This window comes from Megalobrama amblycephala, linkage group LG5 (genome assembly GCF_018812025.1).
Source record: "Megalobrama amblycephala isolate DHTTF-2021 linkage group LG5, ASM1881202v1, whole genome shotgun sequence".
NCBI lineage: Eukaryota > Metazoa > Chordata > Actinopteri > Cypriniformes > Xenocyprididae > Megalobrama > Megalobrama amblycephala.
In genome coordinates this window covers 15,173,438-15,196,987 of record NC_063048.1, presented here as the reverse complement: position 1 = coordinate 15,196,987, position 23,550 = coordinate 15,173,438, and the positions used below count along the sequence as shown (strand labels likewise).

The window sequence follows — 23,550 nt, the reverse complement described above, 5'->3', positions numbered from 1 at the left end:
GGCATTGCGATGTTCATCACGGCGCCAAATAATATCCAGCATCCAGAAATTGTTGACTAAAGTTGTTGTTTTTTTTTGTTTTTTTTGCACACAAAAATATTCTCGCCGCTTCATAACATTAAGGTTGAACCACTGTAGTCACATGGACTATTTTAACGATGTCTTTACTACCTTTCTGGGCCTTGCAGTCTATCGGAGGTCAGAAAGCTCACAGATTTCATCGAACATATCTTAATTTGTGTTCTGAAGATGAATGAAGGTCTTATGGGGTTGGAACGACAAAAGGGTGAGTAATTAATGACAGAATTTTCATTTTTGGGTGAACTAACCCTTTAAGGTCAGGATCAGATACTTGTTATGAAATTAATTTCAATTCCTCTTATTGGTTCCTTTTTGTGCATTTTAATGTAGTTTTAAACTATTCAAGCGCAAGAAGACTCGCACACTGTTTTCAGTGATGCGCACATCAGAAGCGTGTGCACAGAAATCCACCTCTCATGTTGCAAAAATACTAAATTGAGTTTTGTTTCATGGCATCTTGCACTTGAATGGACAAATACACAAAATTATATCAAAATATCCTCGTAAACGCAGTCGGTTTTGTTGAGAAAGAAAAAGCGTGTGTTACAGTAAATTTAATATGTGCTTTTGGCTTTAAAGTAATAGCAGCCTAATAATCCTGCTGCCGTCTGTGTAATTAACGTTAACCAAACAAAACAAAAGACTGAATAACTTGTAACTATAATTGTAATGTACTGTATTTATATTTTATTTTATTTATAAAGGTTCTTTGTTATTTTATATTTGATTACAGTTTCTGCACCTGAATACCTGAAAATCTTAAACTGTATATTTCATTTGTATCTTTGTTCAGTTGTGATTATTTGTGCTATAGCTAATTTGTTTGTTTGTTACTTTTTAATTACTGAGTGTTTATTTGTCTTCAGTAATGCTTGAAATTTGTATTAGTTAGGCTAGTTGTTTTTGCTAATTTTGGTATTATTATTAAAACCATAGGCAAAAGTTCCTTGTTTAAGTGTTCTTTAGGCTGTTGATTTTTGTTAATTGAATTCAAGTGCAACAAAATGTTTTGCAAAAAAGACTTAAAATAAATGTAAATGATCGTATAATTAACTTTGCTTATTCATGCATCCTGTTGCCTATTCATGCACAATAAAAAAAAAAAATCTAACAAGCGATAATGGCATTTTTGTTGACTATTTTTATATATTTTCATATATTTTTTTCTAATTTTTTAGTTATTCAAAACGACAGAGATTCTGGAATCTCTTACGCTGTTTAAAAGAAATATCATTGATTTTTTTTTTTTTTATTTTTTACTGGTAATTACTGTTAGTAACTATTTTTGTGAAGATCTTGATCTAACTATTTAAGATAAAGTACCAGTAACAAGTTGTCCCGAGCTTTGATTTTCAACACTGGAAATCTGCTTGTGCGTAGTCGAAACGGGCAGCCGCGACCTGGCCAGCTGTTTTGCAGTCAAGCATTTAACATCGAATGTATCGTTCTCTGAAACAGATGTGTGTCAGCGTTTTCAAAATCTGAAAGTAAATAACCTATGTGGTTGCATTAGAGATTCATGAACCCGAACATGAAGTCTGAGAGCAGATTTTTAACCAAGAGCAAATGTGTTCGCTCACTGAAAATGAAGCCTTGTGTTACTTGAGCTGAAATGACTTGTGGTGATTTGTTGCAGCTGTGTCGAACAGCGGTTGTCAGGAGGAAAGTGTGTGCTCGATCCTGAGTGGCAAAAATGTGTTGACAAGCCAGTTGTCATCCAAATTCAGCTGTCCTCTCCTTGCCAGAGATATGTCCATTATCACAAGCTATATTTTCTCTCTCTTCTTTTTCAGAGTATTGAAAGAATATTATCTCAGGCCCCCTCCCCCATCTGCAGCATTAAGGTACTGTGATAATTTCTGTTTGCTGAAAAAAGTCATATTGTGTATTTAAATGTCCAAGTGTTAATAGGTCAAAGCAGTGGATAATATATGTATGATTAAGTCAACTATTTAGTGCAAATAAGAAACATTTTCATTATTGAGGTGTTTAATTTATCATTTAGTAACATTGTCTGTTAGAAGATACACTTCCATTCAAATGTTTGGGGTCAGTAAGTATTACTTTTTATTCAGCAAGGAGGCATTCAATTCATCAGAAGTAAAAGTAAAGCCATTTATAATGTTACAAAGGTTTTTATTTAAATATATACTGCTTTTTTGAACTTTGTTCTTTAAAGAATTCTGAAAAAATCACGGTTTCCACAAAATTTGTCAGCACAACTGTTTTCAACATTGATAATAAGAATAAATGTTTCTTTAGCACCAAATCAGCATAAGATTGGAGCAATGATGGCTGAAAATTCAGCTTTACCATCACAGGAATAAGTTACGTATTAAAATAACAATAATTACTTTATTTTTGATCAAATAAATGCAGCCTTTGGTGAGCCTAAGATACTTCTTTCCAAACATTAATTGAATAATTGTTCAGTTAAATTTTGTAAGGATTATTCAATTCAATTTGATGGAATTTTACTATCAATTAAATTGTGTAAATCTTAAAAAAAAAAAAAAAAAAAAAAATTTGTTGGTCGCTTAACATATAAAACAAGTGAACGTTTTGGCCAGAGTAAAATACAAAGTGAACCCAAATTATGCCTATGACCAAAAGAAAATTTTACCAACAGCTTTGTCAATAAATAAGGCACTTGTCCTGCTTTTACATATTTTTGATTGAATTTTGAGTTACTATTTTGTGTAAATAGGCTTTTTTTTTTTTTTTCTTCTAATAATTTTTGTCAAATTTCAGAACATTTGTTTTTGCTTTAGAGTTGTGCAGGTTCTAAGCGTGTCTGTTTTTCTTAGCAGAGTAACTCGAGGGGAACAAGAATGAGCTGATTTTAAAAGCTCTGATAATGACGCCCAGAATAAGTGCGGCATGGTCACACAGCAAAGTGAGGAACGTACACGCTGTGAGTAAAAACACTCGTCTATAATCAGTAACCCACCTGATCCAGATAACCCCTAACCAGCACTGAATAACATGTTTCTCAAAATACCACCGGACATAACAGCGACGTGACAGTTGAATTCAGTGCTATTGTTTGTGACCTCTCACTGATCTGATGTTACGTGGTCTGTCTCTTGCAGTGAGCATTAGAAGGCCATGATGCAATGAGATAAACACTGGATGACTGGAGGTCCCCTGCTTAACTGTCTATAAGCATGGCTGGCCTACAGCTGGTGACCCCTGCCTCCTCACCCATGGGGCCCTTCTTCGGTCTCCCGTGGCAACAGGAAGCTATCCATGACAACATATACACACCAAGAAAATATCAGGCAAGTCTTTTAAAAGACTCTTAGGTTGGGAGATTACTGTGTTGTCCTTTAAAATGTCCCAAAAATGAAAATTCTGTCATTATTTACTCACCCTCAAGTTGTTCCAAAACTGTGTTCAGTTCTTTCTTCTGTTGAACCTAAATGATGATATTTTGAAGAATGTTGGGAAACAAAACAGTTGCTGGTCCCCATTGACTGCCATAGTATAGGAAAAAAAATACTATGGAAGTCAATGGGGACCAAAAACAGTTTGGTTACTGACATTCTTCAAAATATCTTCTTTTGTGTTCAGCACAAGAAAGAAATTAATACAGGTTTGGAACAACTTGAGTCTGAGTAAATGATGACAGAATTTTAATTTTTAGGTGAACTGTCCCTTTGAGTTTTTGTTGATTGTTCATAGCTTTTATTAGGGGTGTAACGGTAAACAGAAGTCATGGTTCGGTACATACCTCGGTTTTGGTGTCACCATTCGATATGAGTTTGGTACAACAGGAAAAAGCATCAAATCCCCAGTGCTAGCTTTCTTTCTTTTTATTTATTTTGCATAGCCAGTAGTGCAAAGAGTTTGTTCCACCTAGTGGCATTTAGTCCCCCTGAGGTAATCGGTACATTACAGCCTCCTTTAGTGTATTAAAGGGATAGTTCACCCAAAAATTGAAATGATTTACTCACCCTCAAGCCATCCTAAGTGTATATGACTGTCTTTCAGACGAACACAATCTGAGATATTTAAAAATATCCTGGCTCTTCCAAGCATTGTAATGGTAGTGAACAGGGGCGTGTTTTGAAGCCAAAAATAAATTAATCCATCAATCATAAATATAATCCATATGGCTCCAGGGGGTTAATAAAGGCCTTCTGAAGTGAAGAGATGGGTTTTTGTAAGAAAAATATCTATATTTTAAACTTTATAAAGTAAAACAATTAGCTTCCGCCAGGCGACCTTAACTTTTCTTTCCAAAAAAAAACAACAACAACAAAAAAACTTTAATTGTAGTCTACATGGTATGTTACATTTTGTTGAATAATTTCACCTAATTGCTTTTTTCCACTAGGTTGAACTTCTTGAAGCAGCTCTTGAACACAATACTATAGTCTGCTTAAATACTGGCTCAGGGAAGACCTTTATCGCAGTACTCCTAATCAAAGAACTCTCCCACCAAATCCGTGGAGAGGATAGAAAGAGAACAGTTTTCCTGGTGAATGCAGGTGAGTAATTGTCTAGTCTGCCATGTCACAAATGCGTTGCCGTGTACTCCATTAAAAACATGATTCTCTGTTGATTAATCTTAATTCTGCTTTGTTTAATTTTTCCCAAATTAAAGCATCATCTGTGGTTCAGCAAGCATCTACTGTAAGAACCCACTCTGATCTCCAGGTAGGCGACTACATGTCAGAGGAAATGACAACATGGCCTGAGGAGATATGGAACAGAGAGATGATGGGAAATCAGGTGTGATTTATACATGTTCGTTTTAACGAGCCCATGAATTCATTCATATAATTGTTGAACATCTTAATGAGGTGTCATCATTCGATCTATGATATTTTCCATCCTCCTCATCCCTCTGTTTTCCATAATGTCTCGTCTTTCAGGTGCTGGTGATGACGTGCCACATCTTCCTGCATGTGTTAAAGAATGGAGTCTTGCCACTATCAAAAATCAACCTGCTGGTTTTTGACGAATGCCACCTTGCAATCACGGACCATCCTTATCAGGAAATAATGAAGGTGAAATTGCAGTCTGTTACAGCATTGAATAGACCCTATGAAATCACATCTGTCAGTGTAAAGAGAGGGATGATAGAGGTCTCATCTAACCATCACTCCATAAATGCTAAAAAGATGCCGATCCATTGGTATAATTTAATGGACATGTATTTAGTCCTGAACATAGGCACTCTGAGAAGATATTGTTACTCATTTGAAACACATTCGTAACTGAATGTGTTTATTTTGAACGCTAACGCGGTGTCATTTGGCACATATGCCAAAACATCTTAAATTCCGAGTTAAAGTCGACATGAAATGGAAGTTGTGATCATCTTTCAGAATTGAGCTCTTTCACACCTTCTTGCACTCAAATGGTTTAAAATCGTCAGGACCTAAAATACGTGCAAATGACAAACTTTCTTTGTATGATGGTCAACTTTGCTATTATTCTGAGAATCCGTGCATTTTGAACAGTAATGTCTGGTCTGTACGGATTAACAGTCCCTATACTAGACATTGCACATCCTGCAGTGTGACTATCGTGGATGTGCACATCGCAATATCGATGCTAAAATGCTATAATCGTGCAGCCCTAATTGAGAATATAGTTTCTCCCCCCCCCCAACCCCAACAATGATAAAACATATATATATATATATATATATATATATATATATATATATATATATATATATATCAGTAAATTGGATTATAAGTTTATGCAATTGTGTTTTCAGGATTAATCACTGCTGTCACTTGAGTACTTTTGCCTAACTGCAATCCAAGATAAACGGATATTATATTGTAAGTTGATGATATCCATTCCCTCATTATAATGCTTTATTAAATTGTGTAAATCTTCTTTGCAGATTTGTGAGGGTTGCCCGGGCTGTCCTCGCATTTTGGGTCTGACTGCTTCCATTTTAAATGGCAAATGTGACCCTTGTGATCTGGAGGAGAAGATTCAGAACCTGGAGAAGATTTTGCAGAGCAATGCAGAAACTGCCACCGATCTTGTGGTGCTGGATAGGTAGTGTTTCCTTGTAAAAAATTGTCTAATATATACAATTGTAAAAATTACTTTTAAATTGGTAATATGATGCAATTTTAAAAGATCATTATTCGAAAAGCATAGGGTGCTTTGATTGGCCACCTGTCCTAGTGCGTTGTGATTGGCCAAACACCTCAACCATGTGTCAGAAATGTAACTCCTCTAACATAACCACGTGTTTCAGCTTCCAAGGCTTTAAAGCAGTGGTCACCAACCTTTTTAAGCCCAAGATCCCTGACCTCGACCTTTTTGAAAGACAAGATCTACTTGATAGAAAAAGACAGCCCAGATTGTATTTAGTATGCTATTTTTTTCGTGGTCAATGTAGATTCTGATTTTATTTATTTTTACAAGCAAATTAGCCGATTCTGATACTGGTTGCAGATATTTATTATTAATATTATTATAATAAACAAAAATACATAGCCATCAAATAGAGGGAAACTGCTTTTTAATCAAATCCAAACAAAGATGCTACACGTTGCATGAGCAAGTGTTTTTTTATTTGAATTAGATTTAATTTCAAGATTTAAAGCAAAAACAGAAAGGTGAAATTATAAATGCTACACACGCACAAAAAAGCATGAAACAAAAACAGCAGGCTGAATGAGACGCAGATTCATTCTCTGACAGCAGGTGGCGCTTATGGAGCAGCAGTGATACAGCGTTTCCTTGGTTACAAAGCTGAAATGCGCTAATAATTAGCTACTTTATTTCGAGGTAAGAGGAAAATAAAATGCCATTGCCATCGAAATCTTCCTGAAGACTGATTTAGAGATGAATTCATAATCCCTCACCTCCAATTCAATATTTATATTTTCTTCCTATATTTCGAGCATCGTTAACAGTGAGCTGCTCTGCCTGCTACAGAATTTTCTCCTCTTCGCGTCCGTCTTCAGCGTCTCTGCCCTCTTGTTAACGGCCGTTTACAGACTCAGACATAATGTGGGCTATTTACCTTTATCTGTCTGTCCCAGTAGCTCCAGAAAATAACATAAAAATAAATACAAAAATAGAGTACAAAGACGGGAGAAATGTAATGTATTTTTGTACTCATATTTTTGTTATTTTCGCTAGCTACTGGAACAGTGATAAAGATCGACGGGTTGATCGCGATCGACGGGTTGGCGACCACTGCTTTAAAGGGTTAGTTCACCCAAAAATGAAAATTCTGTCATTTATTACTCACCCTCATGCCGTTCCACACCCGTGAGACCTTTGTTAATCTTCGGAACACAAATTAAGATATTTTAGGTGAAATCCGATGGCTCCGTGAGGCCTCCGTAGCCAGTAATGAGATTTCCTCTCTCAAGATCCATAAAGGTACTAAAAACATATTTAAATCGGTTCATGTGAGTACAGTGGTTCAATATTAATATTATAAAGCGACGAGAATATTTTTGGTGTGCCAAAAAAATAAAATAAATAACGACTTACTTAGTGATGGCCGATTTCAAAACACTGCTTCAGAAAGCATCGGAGCATAAATGAATTAGTGTATCGAATCAGCTGTTCGGAGCGCCAAAGTCACGTGATTTCAGCCGTTGGCAGTTTGACACGCGATCCGAATCATGATTCGATACACTGATTCATTGTGCTCCGATGCTTCCTGAAGCAGTGTTTGAAATCGGCCATCACTAAATAAGTCGTTATTTTGTTTTGTTTTTTGGCGCACCAAAAATATTCTCGTCACTTTATAATATTAATATTGAACCACTGTGCTCACATGAAATGATTTAAATATGTTTTTAGTACATTAATGGATCTTGAGAGAGGAAATGTCATTGCTGGCTATGGAGGCCTCACTGAGCCATCGGATTTCAACAAAAATAACTTAATTTGTTTTCCGAAGATGAACGAAGGTCTTACAGGTGTGGAACAGCATGAGGGTGAGTAATAAATGACAGAATTTTCATTTTTAGGTGAACTAACCCTTTAAGCAATTGTAAACATAATAATGTTGTCCATTTTCCTGTATCAGGAAATGTATCATGGTACTGCTCAGGAAGAGCTTTATAAATAAATCTTAACCTCTGATTCCTAGTTTCATCTGTTTTTGGAAGGCCAAACAAAGCATCAAAACATACAGTATGTCCACGACATGATGACAAAACTACAATTCATTGAAGCCTCGTCTTCTTTCTTTGCTTATGCCTTTGGGTGGACATTATGCTAATATTTTGCATTGGTGACGTAGATGTTTGTGGAAGTAGTATAGGTCTTTCTTGAAGTATTTTCTTACCTGTGAATTTACATCCAGGTATGCGTCCCAGCCTCGTGAGGTGGTGCTGGACTGTGGGCTGTATCACGATCAGAGTGGGCTCTCTGATAGGCTTATTGAGCGAGTTGGACGAAGCCCTTCATTTTCTTAATGACTGCAACTTATCTACTCATCGAGAAGATAGAGACCCCACGTTCATCTCCAAACAGGTTCTCACCTTAGGGTCTTATTTTAAAGCAACAAGACTCTTGACAGAAACGTCCTGTAATTGTATGATTTGTTTTGATTGAGTGATTGTTTATCCCAAGGTGCTGAATGACTGTCGTGCCGTGTTGACTGTGCTGGGCCCTTGGTGCGCAGATAAAGCTGCGGGAATCATGGTCCGGGAGCTGCAGAAATATATCAAACATGAACAGGAAGAGCTGAACCGCAAGTTCCTGTTGTTCACGGACACCATTCTGAGAAAAATCCACGCATTATGTGAGGAGCATTTCTCTCCAGCTTCCCTAGACCTGAAGTTTGTCACTCCCAAGGTCATCAGACTTCTGGATATTCTCCACGAGTACAAACCTTTTGAACGGCAGCAGTTTGAGAGTGTGGAGTGGTACAACAATCGCAATCAGGACAATTACGTTTCTTGGAGCGATTCTGAGGACGATGACGAGGATGAAGAGGCGGAGGCAAAGGAGAAGCCTGAAGCAAATTTTCCCTCGCCTTTCACCAACATCCTCTGTGGAATCATCTTTGTGGAAAGGCGATATACAGCGGTGGTTTTAAACAGGTTTGTTTGCAGTGCTCCACTGCCTTTCTCTGAAAATACTATGCAAATAATAAATGCACTAAAACTAAAATCAGTCATTTTAAATGCTACAAGTGAATTTAGGCATCACAACATAATAATGTTGAATATGAAATGTTGAATATGAAATGTTGAATATGAAATGTTGAATAATGAAATGTTGAATAATGAAACTAGTATATTACTATTTTATTAATATATAATAACTGAGCTGTAAATGATGGCAAAGGTAATCTAGAAATATAAAAAGCATATAATAGATATAATTTTTTTATTTACAGATTAAATGTCTAATATTTACCAATAACCATTATGATATATCATGAATCCCAATATATCATAAATCCCTATTTAGTAGGGGTGTGCAGTGTGTATTTTAGACTTTGATATTATTGATTTCACAAATATACAATTTCAGATGTGTTGATTGCTTTTTACCTTCAGTCTAATATTTTTTAGTTATATTTCTTGTTATTTGGGCACTTATGAAATCACTAAATATTATATTAAATAATTAAAGCGGTATTTCAATCAAAAGTTGGGGGTCAGTAATATTTTCTGATGTTTTTGAGAAGTGCCTTATGCTCACCAAGGTTGTTGATATGATGGGGAAAAAATACAGTAAAAACAGTAATATTGTTAAATTTTACAATTTAAATTAGCTGCTTTCTATTTTAATATATTTTAAAATGTAATTTATTTCAGTTGCAAATCTGAAGTATCAGCAGCCTTTACTCTAGTCTTCAGTATACTGTTTATTGCTTAATATTTTTGTTCAAACCATGATACATTTTTTAGGATTGTATGATGAATAGAAAGTTCAAAAGAACAGCATTTATTTGAAATAGAAATCTTTTGTAACATTATAAATGGGGTTTTGAAAATCGCTTCCAATTCTGGAATCGGGTACTTAAAGGGTTAGTTCACTAAAAAATGAAAATTGTCATTAATTACTCACCCTCATATTGTTCCAAACCCATAAGACTTCCGTTCATCTTCGGAACACAAAATTCGTACAAGATCGTACAATTAATCCACATGAATTGAATGGTTTATTCCAAATTTTCTGAAGAGACGTGATCGCTTTATATGATGAACAGATTTAATTTAGGTTTTTTTCAAATATAAACATTGATTAGCGAACATAAACAGAAGCTCAACCGAACCTGTTGTGACGTGCTTGAATAAACCTCATTGGTTCTTACGGACGCTCAAAGCGATCGTGGCCCCTCATATAGTGCACGAATACTGAATTAAGTTCTCTTTCGCATATTCTTGCATTTGACGGATAAATACAATTTGATCCATGAATTAGGTCTTAAAGTGACAGTAGCCTAGTAAACCTACTGCCGGCTGTGTCATTACTGTTAATCAGACAACAAAAGGAAAAGAAAATCACTTACTAATCTTGACTGAACAACTTTCCTAACTTTAATAAGGATTAATCTATATTTTATTTATAAAAAGAAAGCTATAAAGTGCTATTTTACATTTAATTTCAATTTCTGAACTTTGTTTGGTTGTATTTATTTGTGCTATTTCTAATTGCTTATTTGTTCTTATGTTACTGAACTGCATACTTTAATACTGTTAAAATTTATATTAGTTAGTCTAGTTTTTTAGTTCTTTAGGCTGCTGATTTTTGTTCAAGGTATTCAGCTGCAACATAATGTTTTACAAAATGACAGAAGTATGTTTGATATCTAAATGTTTGACTTTGTAAGAATCGGAATTCGATAAGCAGAATCGGAACTACCAAAATTCAAATGATACCCAACCGTAATTGTAAATGACTTTACTGTTACTTTTGATCAATTTACTGTGTCCTTGCTGAATAACAGTATTAATTTCTTGAAAAAAATACAAATCTTGCTAACTCAACTTTAGAATGATAAGTGGATATATATTTAGTTAGCATTTAGCAAATGCTTATTTAAATTATCCAAAGCAACTTTAATCCAATTTGTATTATTTGTGTGTATCAGACTTATTAAGGAGGCAGGGAAGCAGGACCCAGAGCTGGCTTACATTAGTAGCAACTTCATCACAGGTCACAGCATTGGCAAGAACCAGCCTCGCAACAAACAAATGGAGGTGGAGTTCAGAAAACAAGAGGAGGTGAGTGAATTCGGCAGTCCTAAAAAGCCTTCTGTGCCCCTTCCTTAGCTTACGCTTGAGCTTATGCTCATAATTGTTATTGCTGATTGACGTTACTGTCTAGGTCCTGAGGAAGTTCAGAGCACATGAAACCAACTTGCTCATCGCAACCAGCATTGTGGAAGAAGGTGTTGATATTCCAAAGTGCAATTTGGTTGTTCGGTTTGACCTGCCGACAGAGTACCGGTCCTACGTGCAATCCAAAGGTCGTGCCCGTGCTCCAGTCTCCAATTACATCATGCTCGCTGACAGCGAACGGACAAAAACATTTGAAGAAGACCTCAAGACCTACAAGGCCATAGAAAAGGTCAGCAGGTTGAATGAGAGCTATTTCTAATTTCTGAACTGTGCGCATTAAAACATGTAATTTTAAGAGTTGTATGTCTTTCAGATCCTCCGAAATAAGTGCTCGAAGTCAGCAGAATGCAATGAATTTGAATTGGAGCCAGTGACCGATGATGACAACGTTCTCCCACCTTACGTCCTGCGCTCAGAGGACGGAGGCCCTCGCGTCACGATTAACACAGCCATTGGGCACATCAACAGGTCAGTGTCCTTTCCTAAATTTAAGATTTCTGTATTTTGTTGCATGTCATGCCATTCTTAAATGTATTTGTTGTTGTCTTGTCCAGATATTGTGCGCGTTTGCCCAGTGATCCGTTCACTCATCTTGCTCCGAAGTGTAAAACTGTGGAGCTGAAGACTGGAGGTTATCGATCCACACTCTTCCTACCCATCAACTCACCACTCAGAGTTCCTGTCACTGTGAGTTCTGGCCACAATATATTTATCACATTTTTCTAAATATTCTGACATTTAAGCAGCTTTGTAGGAGTTAAAAACAGGGCTGTGTGATTTAATCGGTTTCAAAACTGCAGAAAGCATGATTTTTCTGCCAGCCCCCTCAGTGTGCAATCTGAATGCAGCATGCCTAAATCTAGCGTGAGAACAGAACGGAGTGGGTTTACCATTGCAACATTGAAGAAAGAACAGAAAAAGGGAAGATAAATTCAGGGCAGGATAAGGACTTGGCCAAAAAAATAAAAAATAAATAAATATCTGTGGTTTGAGTATTTTGGATATAGGAAGATGTGATGTTTCATATATGTATCATGTAGGGGCCATTCACACAAAATATGTTTTTGTGCGAGATGCTGCGCGAGATGCGAAACGCGAGTGCAACTTCTAGCGCATGTTTACATAGAAAAACAATGGCGATAATAAAAGGCATTTGCGAACTGCACAACATACGAAAAGAGTGAAAAAAGATATGAAGAAATAACCGACGCCGTCACGGGAAAAAAAATACAGACATGTATGTTTGTAAGGAAAGTATTGTTTCAAAATCATTTAAAATTGTAATCACAATATTGATCAAAGAATTGATAGTTGTTGTTTTTTTGTTTTGTTTTTTTCCTCCATATCACACAGACCTAGTTAAAAGGATAGTTTACTGAAAGTGTCATCATTTCCTCACCCTTGTGTTATTCCAAACCTGTTAGACTGACTTTCTTCCATGGAACACAAAAGGAGATGTTTTGAAGAATGTTCACGCTGCTCTTTTCCATACAATAAAAGTGGAAGCAAAAAAGAAAAAAAGCACCATAAATTGGTGTCAATATGTCTTGAGTGCTTTATTACACATCTTCTATAGCCATATGACGCTATGATGTGTGAGAAACAGACTGACATTTAAGAAAATTCATGACACCTATGGTCACCATTCACTTTCACTGTATGAAACAAAATAGCTTGGGCATTCTGCTATAAATATTTTGTGTTTCATGGAAGGAAGTCATACAGGTTTTGAAGAGGGTGAGTGCATTTAAATTTTTGGGTGAACTATCCCATTTAAATACAAGAAAATGAGTAGAAAGGTGTGTGATTTTTTTTCTTTCTATAAATTCTGTTTCTTCTTTTCCCTTAGGGGCCAACAATGAATTGTGCAAGACTTGCAGAGAAAGCTGTCGCTCTTCTCTGTTGTGAAAAACTGCACAAAATTGGTGAGCATGAAAAGTCTTAAATATACAAAATTTGATGCATTCTGAGAATTGCTGACTGATATGCAATGTTTGTGTCTAGGTGAACTGGATGATCATTTGATGCCAGTGGGAAAGGAAACTGTAAAGTATGAGGAGGAGCTGGACCTGCATGACGAGGAAGAGACGAACGTGCCAGGAAGACCAGGCTCCACCAAACGGAGACAGTGTTACCCAAAAGCCGTGAGTGTTGTGAACCCGAAACGCCTTTTTTCATGTTAGGGCAGTAGCGAGGCTACATAAGGGCCAGTGTGACACTGGCCCACTCAGATTGACAGCTGGTCCACCCAATCAAATAAGACAAAAAATAATAATAATAATAATTTTGTGGTAAAGGAGAAAAAAATCATGCATACATGGCAGTAATAATCGCTCAAATACATGAATTTAGTGGATGCCAATCCCCAACCGTTGCAGCGTGTGTACGTGGCTGCTGGTCAAAGCAAAACAAAAGATTTATTTAAATTCTGAACTGAGAATGCTCCCTTTATCACAGCTGTCACTCATTTTAGTTCACTGAGAACTAGTTCAATGTTGAAAACAGTTTCTACTGCTTAATATTTTTGTGGAAACAGTGATACATTTTTTTTTAGGTGTCTTTGATTAATAATTCAAAAGATATTTGAAATAGAAGTAATTTATAACAGTATTTTTCTGTCTTTACTAGCCATCTTTTTTATAGTCATCTCAATTTAAAGGTGCCATAGAATTGAAAATTGAATTTACCTTGGCATAAGTTGAATAACAAGAGTTCAGTACATGGAAATGGCATACAGTGAGTCTCATCACCATTGTTTCCTCCTTATGTAAATCTCATTTGTTTAAAAGACCTCCGAAGAACAGGTGAATCTCAACATAACACCGACTGTGACGCAACAGTCGGGATCATTAATATGTACGCCCCCAATATTTGCATATGCCAGCCCAGGGCACTAGACAAGGGCAGTATTAACGTCTGGATCTGTGCACAGCTGAATCATCAGACGTATGCAGATAAGCAAGCAAGGACAATAGCGAGAAATGGCAGATGGAGCAATAATAACTGACATGATCCATGATATTCATGATATTTTTAGTGATATTTGTAAATTGTCTTTCTAAATGTTTCGTTAGCATGTTGTTAATGTACTGTTAAATGTGGTTAAAGTTACCATTGTTTCTTACTGTATTCACGGAGACAAGAGCCGTCGTTATTTTCATTTTTAAACACTTGCAGTCTGTATAATTCATAAACAACTTCTTCTTTATAAATCTCTCCAACAGTGTGTAATGTTAGCTTTAGCCCGTTAGCCACCGAGCACTATCAAACTCATTCAGAATCAAATGTAAACATTAGGGCTGCACGATTTGGGGAAAATGTCATATTGCGATTATTGAGGTTAATATTGCGATTGCGATTTGCGATAGCGATATAATAAACAAATAGTATCATGAGTCATCTTGCTTGGTTCTCAATGAAAATAGCACACAGATTACTGATAATGCTGAAATGTATTTCTCAACTCAAACTAGCAACAACAGCAAACATATATGCGGGCGTTTTCAAATTAAAATATTTTTATGAAATTAAATAACATCTTTGCATTACTGCAAACATGTTATAATCCCATTTAAGATATTTGTTTCTTTACTAATCTGTAGTGGTTCAACGGATCACAAAACTCATGGTTCGGATCACATCAAGGTTATGACGTCACAGATAGGATCATTTTTCGGATCAGCACAAAAATTTTTTTTTCAATTGGATGGGGGTAACTTAACTTTGCATTTATTACTTAGCCCACTTAAACTATTCTGATACCATGGCATAACCTGCTAGCCTAAATAATACATTATTAAAGGCAAGTGAACAGACTGTAAAAAGAACATCATACTGTACACCAATTACAACAAGCATAGATGAATACTACATAAAGTTACAAATAAAGTATAAGGTCTAACTGTAGTATTAATTTTCATGCACAGAATAAAAATTAAATGTAAAATGACACTTCGCGTATAAATTTAATATAGATTAATCTTTGTTAAAGCTGTGTTTTGTTGTTTGATTTGACAGTGACAGACAACAGCAGGTATTTTGCACTCCGTGCAACTGCGTGTTGACGCGGGAAAACCACTTTCACTTTGCCACCGCCAAGGATGGTTAAATCAGCAGCGGAATGCAGGCAGGAAGAAGCACACATTTTTTAAAATATTTTATTTATTCATTTTTATAGAAGTTGTTGGATATTAATAATAATACGTTTATTTTATATAGCACCTTTCTACGAATTCCTTTTGTAAAGCTACAGAACTTCGTTTGACTCAATGTTTTGTAAGTTTGAGCCATGTGTTAATTAAGGTCTGAAATAAAACAGAATGATAACTTAAATATTCTGTGATTTAGTATGCTTGCTTATCATAGGAAGTAATAGGAAATTGACTCTTTGACATTAAAGGTCCCGTTTTTCGTGGTTTTTTGAAGCTTTGATTGTCCATAGTGTGCAATATAACATGTGTTCATGTTTCGCGTGTAAAAAAACACAGTATTTTTCACATAATTTACTTATCTGTATACCGCTGTTTCCACTGTCATAAAAACGGGCTGATGACTTCCTTGTTCTATGAAGTCCCTCCTTCAGAAATACGTAACGAGTTCTGATTGTGCCAGCGGTTCCTGTGTTGTGATTCGACAGCAGTTTAGCGCAACTCAGAGCCCTAGAGAGACTCTATCCCTGCGTCTCAATCAGCTCCCTAGTTCCCTAGGTCGTGAATCAGTATATCATGCAAGTGAATGTGGCTGATTCCCTGATCAGTGCCCTGACTACTGAACTAGGGAGCTGATTGAGACACACGGTATATCTCTCTATATGGCTCTGGCGCAACTTGCCAACGGAAAGGTCACGCCTCTTACCATAACGTGGAGATGCACGCGCTCAGTGTTATTTAAACATGTCTTTAATTTTACCCTATCAATTTGAGCCGGAATCAGACCCGGTGATTGGACTGCCGATGAAAATAACAGCGTTTCGACGACATGGAGACAAACACACTCTACAAACGCAACTCTTGTGTATTCTGTGGGCGGAGGTTAGTCAAAAAACTGTTTTAGTGACGTCATTAAAGAAGGAAGTAGAGGGATGTAGTCCAAACTGGCCGTTCGATGTAGGCACTTCTGTTAAATAAAATATCTCGCTTGGTATTGAACTTTGAGCTTTAACATTTTGCACACCGGATTTTATTTATACTCTAACAACAACATTACACACTAACTAAAGTTTGAAACATGACTGGATCTTCTTTTTATTAGAACGGGACCTGTATAAAATAGTAGCAAACTAGCTCTCAGATAATGGGTTGTTGGGTGAATCCACACATGTATTTATTTATCTGTTTTTCATCAAACCGCAGTTTTTGCAAGTTCCCGCAATTTCATCGCATAAAATTGCAAAAATTTCCGCATATTCCATCGCATTTTTTAAGAAAACGTGCCGCAAAATCAGCATTTTGCCCGCAACAATCACAAAAAAATCCCGCGTTTTTCTGGAGGGACTGAACTTCATTCTTTATACATCTCTCCAGCAGTGTGTACATGTTAGCTTTAGCCCGATTGCCACCGATTGCGATATGATTAATCGTGCAGCTCTAGTAAACATCCAAATAAATACTATACTTACATGATCCGATAGGCTGCATGACGAACACTTTGTAAAGATCCATTTTGAGGGTTATGCAGTGTATTATAGAGTCACGAGCTCGGGGGCGGGGACCGCGAGCATTTAAAGGGGACATGCGCTGAATCAGCACATTTATAATGACGCCCCAAAATAGGCAGTTAAAAAAATGAACAAAAAAAAATCTATGTGGTATTTTGAGCTGAAACTCACAGACACATTCAGGGGACACCTTAGATTTATTTTACATCTTGTGAAAAAGCATTCTGTGGCACCTTTAATACATCCCTGCTTAATAAATTGATTAATTTCTTTGGGAAAAAAACAACCAAACCAAAAATAAAAACATATAATGTGTAGACTGTATAGAATCATGTTGAGTATGATGTCTTGTAGATACCAGAGTGTCTGCGGGGGTGTTACCCTGTGCCAGAGCAGCCTTGTTACCTTTACGTCATAGGGATGGTCCTCACCACCCCTCTTCCTGATGAGCTTAACTTCCGGCGGAGGAAGCTGTATCCGCCAGAGGACACTACCCGATGTTTTGGCATTCTAACAGCTAAACCAATACCTCGGGTAAACACATTTAATTAATTTTATCTTTCTGAATCTGGAGGTCCTTGGAGAAAAAATTGTATTCAGTGTAAATTGCTTTGATAATTTAGAAAACAGTCAGTGTTATTCATTTTATGTTTGATTATATCTGAAATGAACTTGCCTTGAACTTTGATTTTGAAGATGTCAAGTGAACAACAAGCTCTTTTTTCTGGTTCTTTGTCATCAGATCCCTCACTTCCCTGTGTATACACGTTCTGGTGAGGTGACCATCTCGATTGAGCTTCAGAAGTCGGGCTTCACTCTGAGCGCAGAGCAGCTGGAGCTGATCACACGTCTGCACCAGTACATCTTCTCCCACATCCTTCGTCTGGAAAAGCCAGCACTAGAGTTTAAGCCTGTAGAGGCAGATTCTGCCTACTGCGTTCTACCTCTCAACATTGGTGAGTGGTGCTCCAGATGTTGTCTTGTTTGACTTTGAGATTACAGTTAGTCCTTCCTCTAACTGTCAATTTATAAGGTCTTATCTAGATCTGGGAAAGAATTTATTTGATTGTTTGAACAAAAGGAAAATGTCATGTCCTGTATTTTATTGAAAAGACAGGGTAATTCCATATCGTATCTGTTAAAAAAAAAAAAAAAATCATCCAACATTCTTCATTCCAATGGGCACAGACCCAGTTAATAATGAAATCTATTTGTTGCAGCAAGTGGTTGACCGATATATTGCCAAAGCTGATTTTTGAACGAATGAACATCAGAAGGAATGTTAAAAGATACAGTAGGCTACAACTTACCAAAAACCGTATCATGTCTCTTGTAATCACTCAATGTGTTTCAACCCAAGAATGACAACAATAACACAGCTTGAGAACAATTTGTCACGTAATGTTACATTTACCTCAGAAATGACACTTAATGACCATAAACTCAAATATATGCAGCATATTATATATTCATTTTTATATATATATATATATATATATATATATATATATATATATATATATATATATATATATATATATATATATATATGAGAAAATTTGCTGTATATATCCATATTAATCGATATTGAATCAGAGAATCAAGAAGTTGCTATCTAAAGTATAAATCTGTTTACAGGTGCTTGTATTATTTAATATTCTACATAAACTTTAAATAGTGTGATATCTCATATATATCGTCTTTATATCAGCCATCGGCCACCTCCTGCTCTCTAAGATATTGTGCTCTGTTCAGTTGAGGATTCCAATACCTTGGACCTGGATTTCAAGTTCATGGAGGATATTGAAAAGTCTGAAGCACGCATTGGCATTCCAAATACTCAGTACACCAAGCAAAACCCATTCATTTTCAAATTGGAGGACTACCAGGATGCTGTCATCATTCCGAGGTACAAAAGTTACTTGTGATCTTTGTGTCTTATTTCCTGTGTAATTAAGCTCTCATTGATGACTTATACTGTGTTTTTGTTTTCACTGTAGTTGAACTCTGCTCTTCTGTCTCATTCCTCCCTCTCAGGTATCGTAATTTTGACCAGCCACATCGGTTCTATGTGGCTGACGTTTACACAGACCTCACCCCGCTCAGTAAATTCCCCTCTCCAGAGTATGAGACTTTTGCTGAGTACTACAAAACCAAGTACAACCTGGACCTGTCTAATGTTAACCAGCCTCTACTGGATGTGGACCACACATCTTCAAGGTAGGAAGACAAAAAATTAAAGACGTTCTGGTATGTGCTTTTTTCCTCCTCAAGAAATTCATTGTATGTCCGTGGTGGTCTTTTCCTGTAGATTGAATCTTTTAACTCCCCGGCACCTTAATCAAAAGGGGAAAGCCCTTCCTCTGAGCAGTGCGGAGAAGAGAAAGGCCAAGTGGGAAAGCCTACAAAACAAACAGGTATTTACTGACGGAAAGAATTTGCGGTGAGAATTATAAGCCATCATACCTGAATTAAGTCTAATCATACTGTGTGCACGAGTATTTCCTCCCACTGAGAGTGGTAACGGTCGTACAGAGGTTTGACTCGCATCAGATAACAGTCTTTGGTTGTGTTTCTGTTCCATCTGCTTAGATTTTAGTTCCGGAGCTCTGTGCCATTCACCCCATCCCAGCTTCTTTGTGGAGGAAAGCTGTCTGCCTTCCCAGCATTCTCTACAGACTTCACTGCCTTCTGACGGCCGAAGAGCTGCGGTCTCAGACAGCCATTGATGCTGGCGTTGGGGCTCAGACCCTGCCTCCTGATTTCAGGTCATTTGACGCAATACATTCATTCGCTCTTTTCCAAAAACTAGTGAGCCCCCTTCATAGGTGGCATTCTAAGGCATTGTAGGTGCACTCATGACAGAATGGCTATTGTAAATTGTAGGCAACATTATGCTGCCTCTTCTACTTTGATTTGACAAAAGTCGTCAGCATATCAAATATGCTTTGGTTAAAGCAATCTTATAAGTATTGTGAAATGATTTTAGTTATTAGTTTTTCTGTTTGAATTTTAAAGGCACAATATGTAATTTTTCACCTCTAGAGATTGCTTATTCAAAACAAAGACGTAGCTTGATGACCCCTTTATTTCGCGGAATCATGGGAGGTGTTGTCTTCATGTCTACAGCCAGTGGAAAAGAATCCGATGAATGAAATCATATGAATGGATGAGCTAATGTATTAAAGATTTCTTAACATTACTGTAGTATGAAGCAAGGTTTGGCTGAAAGCCATTGGTGCGGAACAAGGTCGCTGGAGCGATTGCTAATGAGAGACAAGCGCTACACATGGCTCGAGAGCAGTGGAACTTTTATTATGCCGCAGACGAGCGCTTCCGCTTCTTCCGGTCATGTGTATGTGAGGTAACACAGCGCTGTTTTATCACATTAGACACATTTGTGTGTTGAAAGTTGTTATAATGCTACTCTGTGCGTTCACTCGGTGGCTACTATGAGACACTTGTTGCACACTGCAGTAAGCTAGATCGATATTAGGCATGGCAAAACATGGTACTCGTGGTAAATCAAGAAAACGAGATTTAAACAATAATGACTGTTCGATGAATTGTATTACAAACAGTTGCTCACCTGTCTAATAAAACATATAATATATTAAGTGTTTTCATGCTTTCTACAAAATAAAACTGGAAATCGAGGGTAACATGGGTATGATGTCATTGATAGGCGACGCACGGATATGGTCCGTGTCCTGGTTAAAATTGCGTATTTCTCTGGATTTAAACATTATTGGAAACATTTGGGATAATGTAAGTACACAAGTCAACAAAATATATAACATTTGTTCTAGTGGTTTTTGGATATTTTAATCCAAAATCTTACATATTGTGCCTTTAAGTGTTGGAATTAGGCTTTTATTTTGACAGTGCTAAGAATGCAAGGACTTAAGCGCAGATGCACCGAAGCTCCGGTTCTCCATCTTGATTAGTTTACTGTCTTTGTTTAACGTTTGTCTAATAAATTAGTTGACAGAAATGTTATACACAGAAAATATATTGTATATGATAAAGTATTATAGCGTATTAGTTAGTAATAGACTACATAAGGCACCGCTGTAACACTTTCTCATATAGCCTAGCTACCACTGACATTCAGTAAATATGCCTTTAAACAAATCTTTGATGATAGAATCAAGACGTTGCTCTGATATTGCCATCGGACATCCAAAAGAAAAAAAAAAAAATATATATATATATTGGGCAACCATTCCAATTTCTAAACGGTTGTTTAACAGACTTAATATTGGCATGTGCAATGTTGTTATTCTCATTAGTGTTGAATGTTTAGCTTAGCAGCAACATGCTAACCTCAAATTATTGGATTTAGTTGAGACATTTGGCACAGAGAGTTACTGTCTATAGGTTGTTCCAATTAATTAATTTCGGTTAGGATGCTACCCTAGAAAGCAGCTGGCTTCAGCAATGTTATTTTAGGAAGTGCAACTATTTGAGGCCTAATCTCACTGAATATTGACTCCAGGTATCCTAATTTGGATTTCGGATGGAAGAAATCCATCGACAGCAAATCTTTCATTTCCTGCCCCAGTGCATGTATGGAAGACGACGATCACTGTAAACACGGCTCAAGCTCAGATTCAGACCACACTGCCGAGGAGAGCTGCAGTACGGAGGCCTCCCAGCCTCCAGAGGGCGCTCTCCCTTGTGAGAACTGCAACACACCAGATGAAAAGCTAGAAACCCAGGTGCTTCCTGTGACTGATGTCCAGACGCTGAACAAAGACAAGAGCAACTGCGTCTGTTTCCGAAACCTCCCTAACAGCACTTGGGGCGACAGTGACGACCTCCCACACAGACATGACATTTGCCAATGCTCTCAGCTGGGCCCTCTGGAGAGTGACCTATCAACGCAAACCACTACCTCAGTTCCCGTGCGGCCCTCTCCAGTCGGCGAGCCACAGCCCCAGCCCAGCGATGAATGTACCCCAGGCAGGAACTCAGATCTCTGCGACAGACATGTGAAAAAACCTACCTCAAACTGTTGCCCCAAACCAGAGACGGCAACCAGCACCACAGCACCTTTAGAAGTGTCATCAGAGGTATCTGACGTGACATCTACAACAACCTGCACAGGTCCAGCCTGGGATTCTCCGAAAACCTTGGGCCCCAACCCCGGCCTCATCTTGCAGGCCCTGACCCTCTCCAATGCCAGTGACGGCTTCAATCTGGAGAGGTTGGAGATGTTGGGCGACTCTTTCCTGAAACACGCCATCACCACCTACCTGTTCTGCACTTATCCCGACGCCCATGAGGGCAGGCTGTCATACATGAGAAGCAAGAAGGTAAGATTTTGCAACAGTTACTAAGATTATTAGAGCAACTGCAAAACAAAAACACTAAGTATACCTTAGTAATCACATAGTAATGCATTGGGAGCCACTCACAGTATTCTAGGATTGTGGCAGCAATATTTACATAATAAACAAATAAATAAAATTTACTTTTCTTTTCTTTTTTACTAATATATTTACAAATCTAGTTGATTTCTTTTCATAATTTTTTTTATTGTAAATTGACCTTTTTAAATACATTTATTTCAATTTACTTATATTTTACTTAGTACCATGAACTATTCTTAAATATGTATTAATAATATTATTAAACATTGTATGTACATTTTAACATTTTAAATAATATCATTTTTAAAAATTTTCATTTTAAATATATTTACAGTTCTTATGTATTACTACATTGTAGATATTGTATTAATATGTTTTGATTAAATAATATATTTAATAATAGTTGTTATTATATATTTATTATATTAATCATTTCCCGTTTGCACTAATTACTTGGTAATACTTGTTACTAATTACTTGCACTAATAGAATATTTGCCATTTAAAGTCCATGTGATTTAATTTATAATATTTGCATACTGAATTGTTATTGGTTTTCATCACACATCGAATTACTGATGTCAAAAGATGATCATCTAATTAACTACTACCATTTATAATGTTTTTGACATCCGCTACGATTATATCTAAATATTGATTAATTTTTGACTTCATGTGTTATATGGAAAACAAACGTTTTGCCTTTGGTTTCTCCAGGTCAGCAACTGTAACCTTTATCGCCTGGGGAAGAAAAAGGGCCTTCCTAGTAGAATGGTGGTATCTATCTTTGATCCCCCGGTAAACTGGCTTCCTCCGGGCTACGTGGTGAATCAGGACAAAAGCACCACGGACAAGTGGGACTCAGATGAGGTATGAGTCAGAGAGCATCTCCAGTTGTTTACCCAATAGCTCAAGTCAAGCTTAACCCAATATCAACATGCATCTTTATGCACAATTACAAGTCTGTTTACATGGCTCTGTGCCTTGAGCTGAGGAACATCTTGGCAGCATTGAGCTGCAGCTGTTTCCTGTATCTGCCACCAGGGGGCAGGATTCATCCTTTCTGCATGAAGCTGAGTTTCAGAAAAGAGGGCAGAAATTTATTTATTTATTTTACATGAAAACCTTTAGCCATA

General features: G+C 36.9%; 1 protein-coding gene across 1 annotated transcript in view; it reads left to right on the top strand.

Annotated features, from left to right (window-relative positions):
* The window catches only part of dicer1 (dicer 1, ribonuclease type III), a 41,371-nt gene that overhangs the window by 6,724 nt on the left and 11,097 nt on the right, over nucleotides 1-23,550 (top strand). The window contains 24 exon segments of the mRNA XM_048190808.1: nucleotides 1,875-1,925; nucleotides 2,892-2,995; nucleotides 3,174-3,362; nucleotides 4,421-4,574; nucleotides 4,691-4,818; nucleotides 4,962-5,096; nucleotides 5,948-6,108; nucleotides 8,390-8,462; nucleotides 8,464-8,559; nucleotides 8,659-9,131; nucleotides 11,135-11,267; nucleotides 11,371-11,613; nucleotides 11,698-11,852; nucleotides 11,939-12,071; nucleotides 13,234-13,309; nucleotides 13,389-13,528; nucleotides 17,395-17,574; nucleotides 17,783-17,996; nucleotides 18,796-18,949; nucleotides 19,078-19,260; nucleotides 19,352-19,457; nucleotides 19,633-19,808; nucleotides 21,539-22,358; nucleotides 23,132-23,284. Of these exon segments, the coding sequence (XP_048046765.1) occupies nucleotides 3,249-3,362; nucleotides 4,421-4,574; nucleotides 4,691-4,818; nucleotides 4,962-5,096; nucleotides 5,948-6,108; nucleotides 8,390-8,462; nucleotides 8,464-8,559; nucleotides 8,659-9,131; nucleotides 11,135-11,267; nucleotides 11,371-11,613; nucleotides 11,698-11,852; nucleotides 11,939-12,071; nucleotides 13,234-13,309; nucleotides 13,389-13,528; nucleotides 17,395-17,574; nucleotides 17,783-17,996; nucleotides 18,796-18,949; nucleotides 19,078-19,260; nucleotides 19,352-19,457; nucleotides 19,633-19,808; nucleotides 21,539-22,358; nucleotides 23,132-23,284 (4,200 nt within the window). The 5' untranslated portion in view covers nucleotides 1,875-1,925; nucleotides 2,892-2,995; nucleotides 3,174-3,248.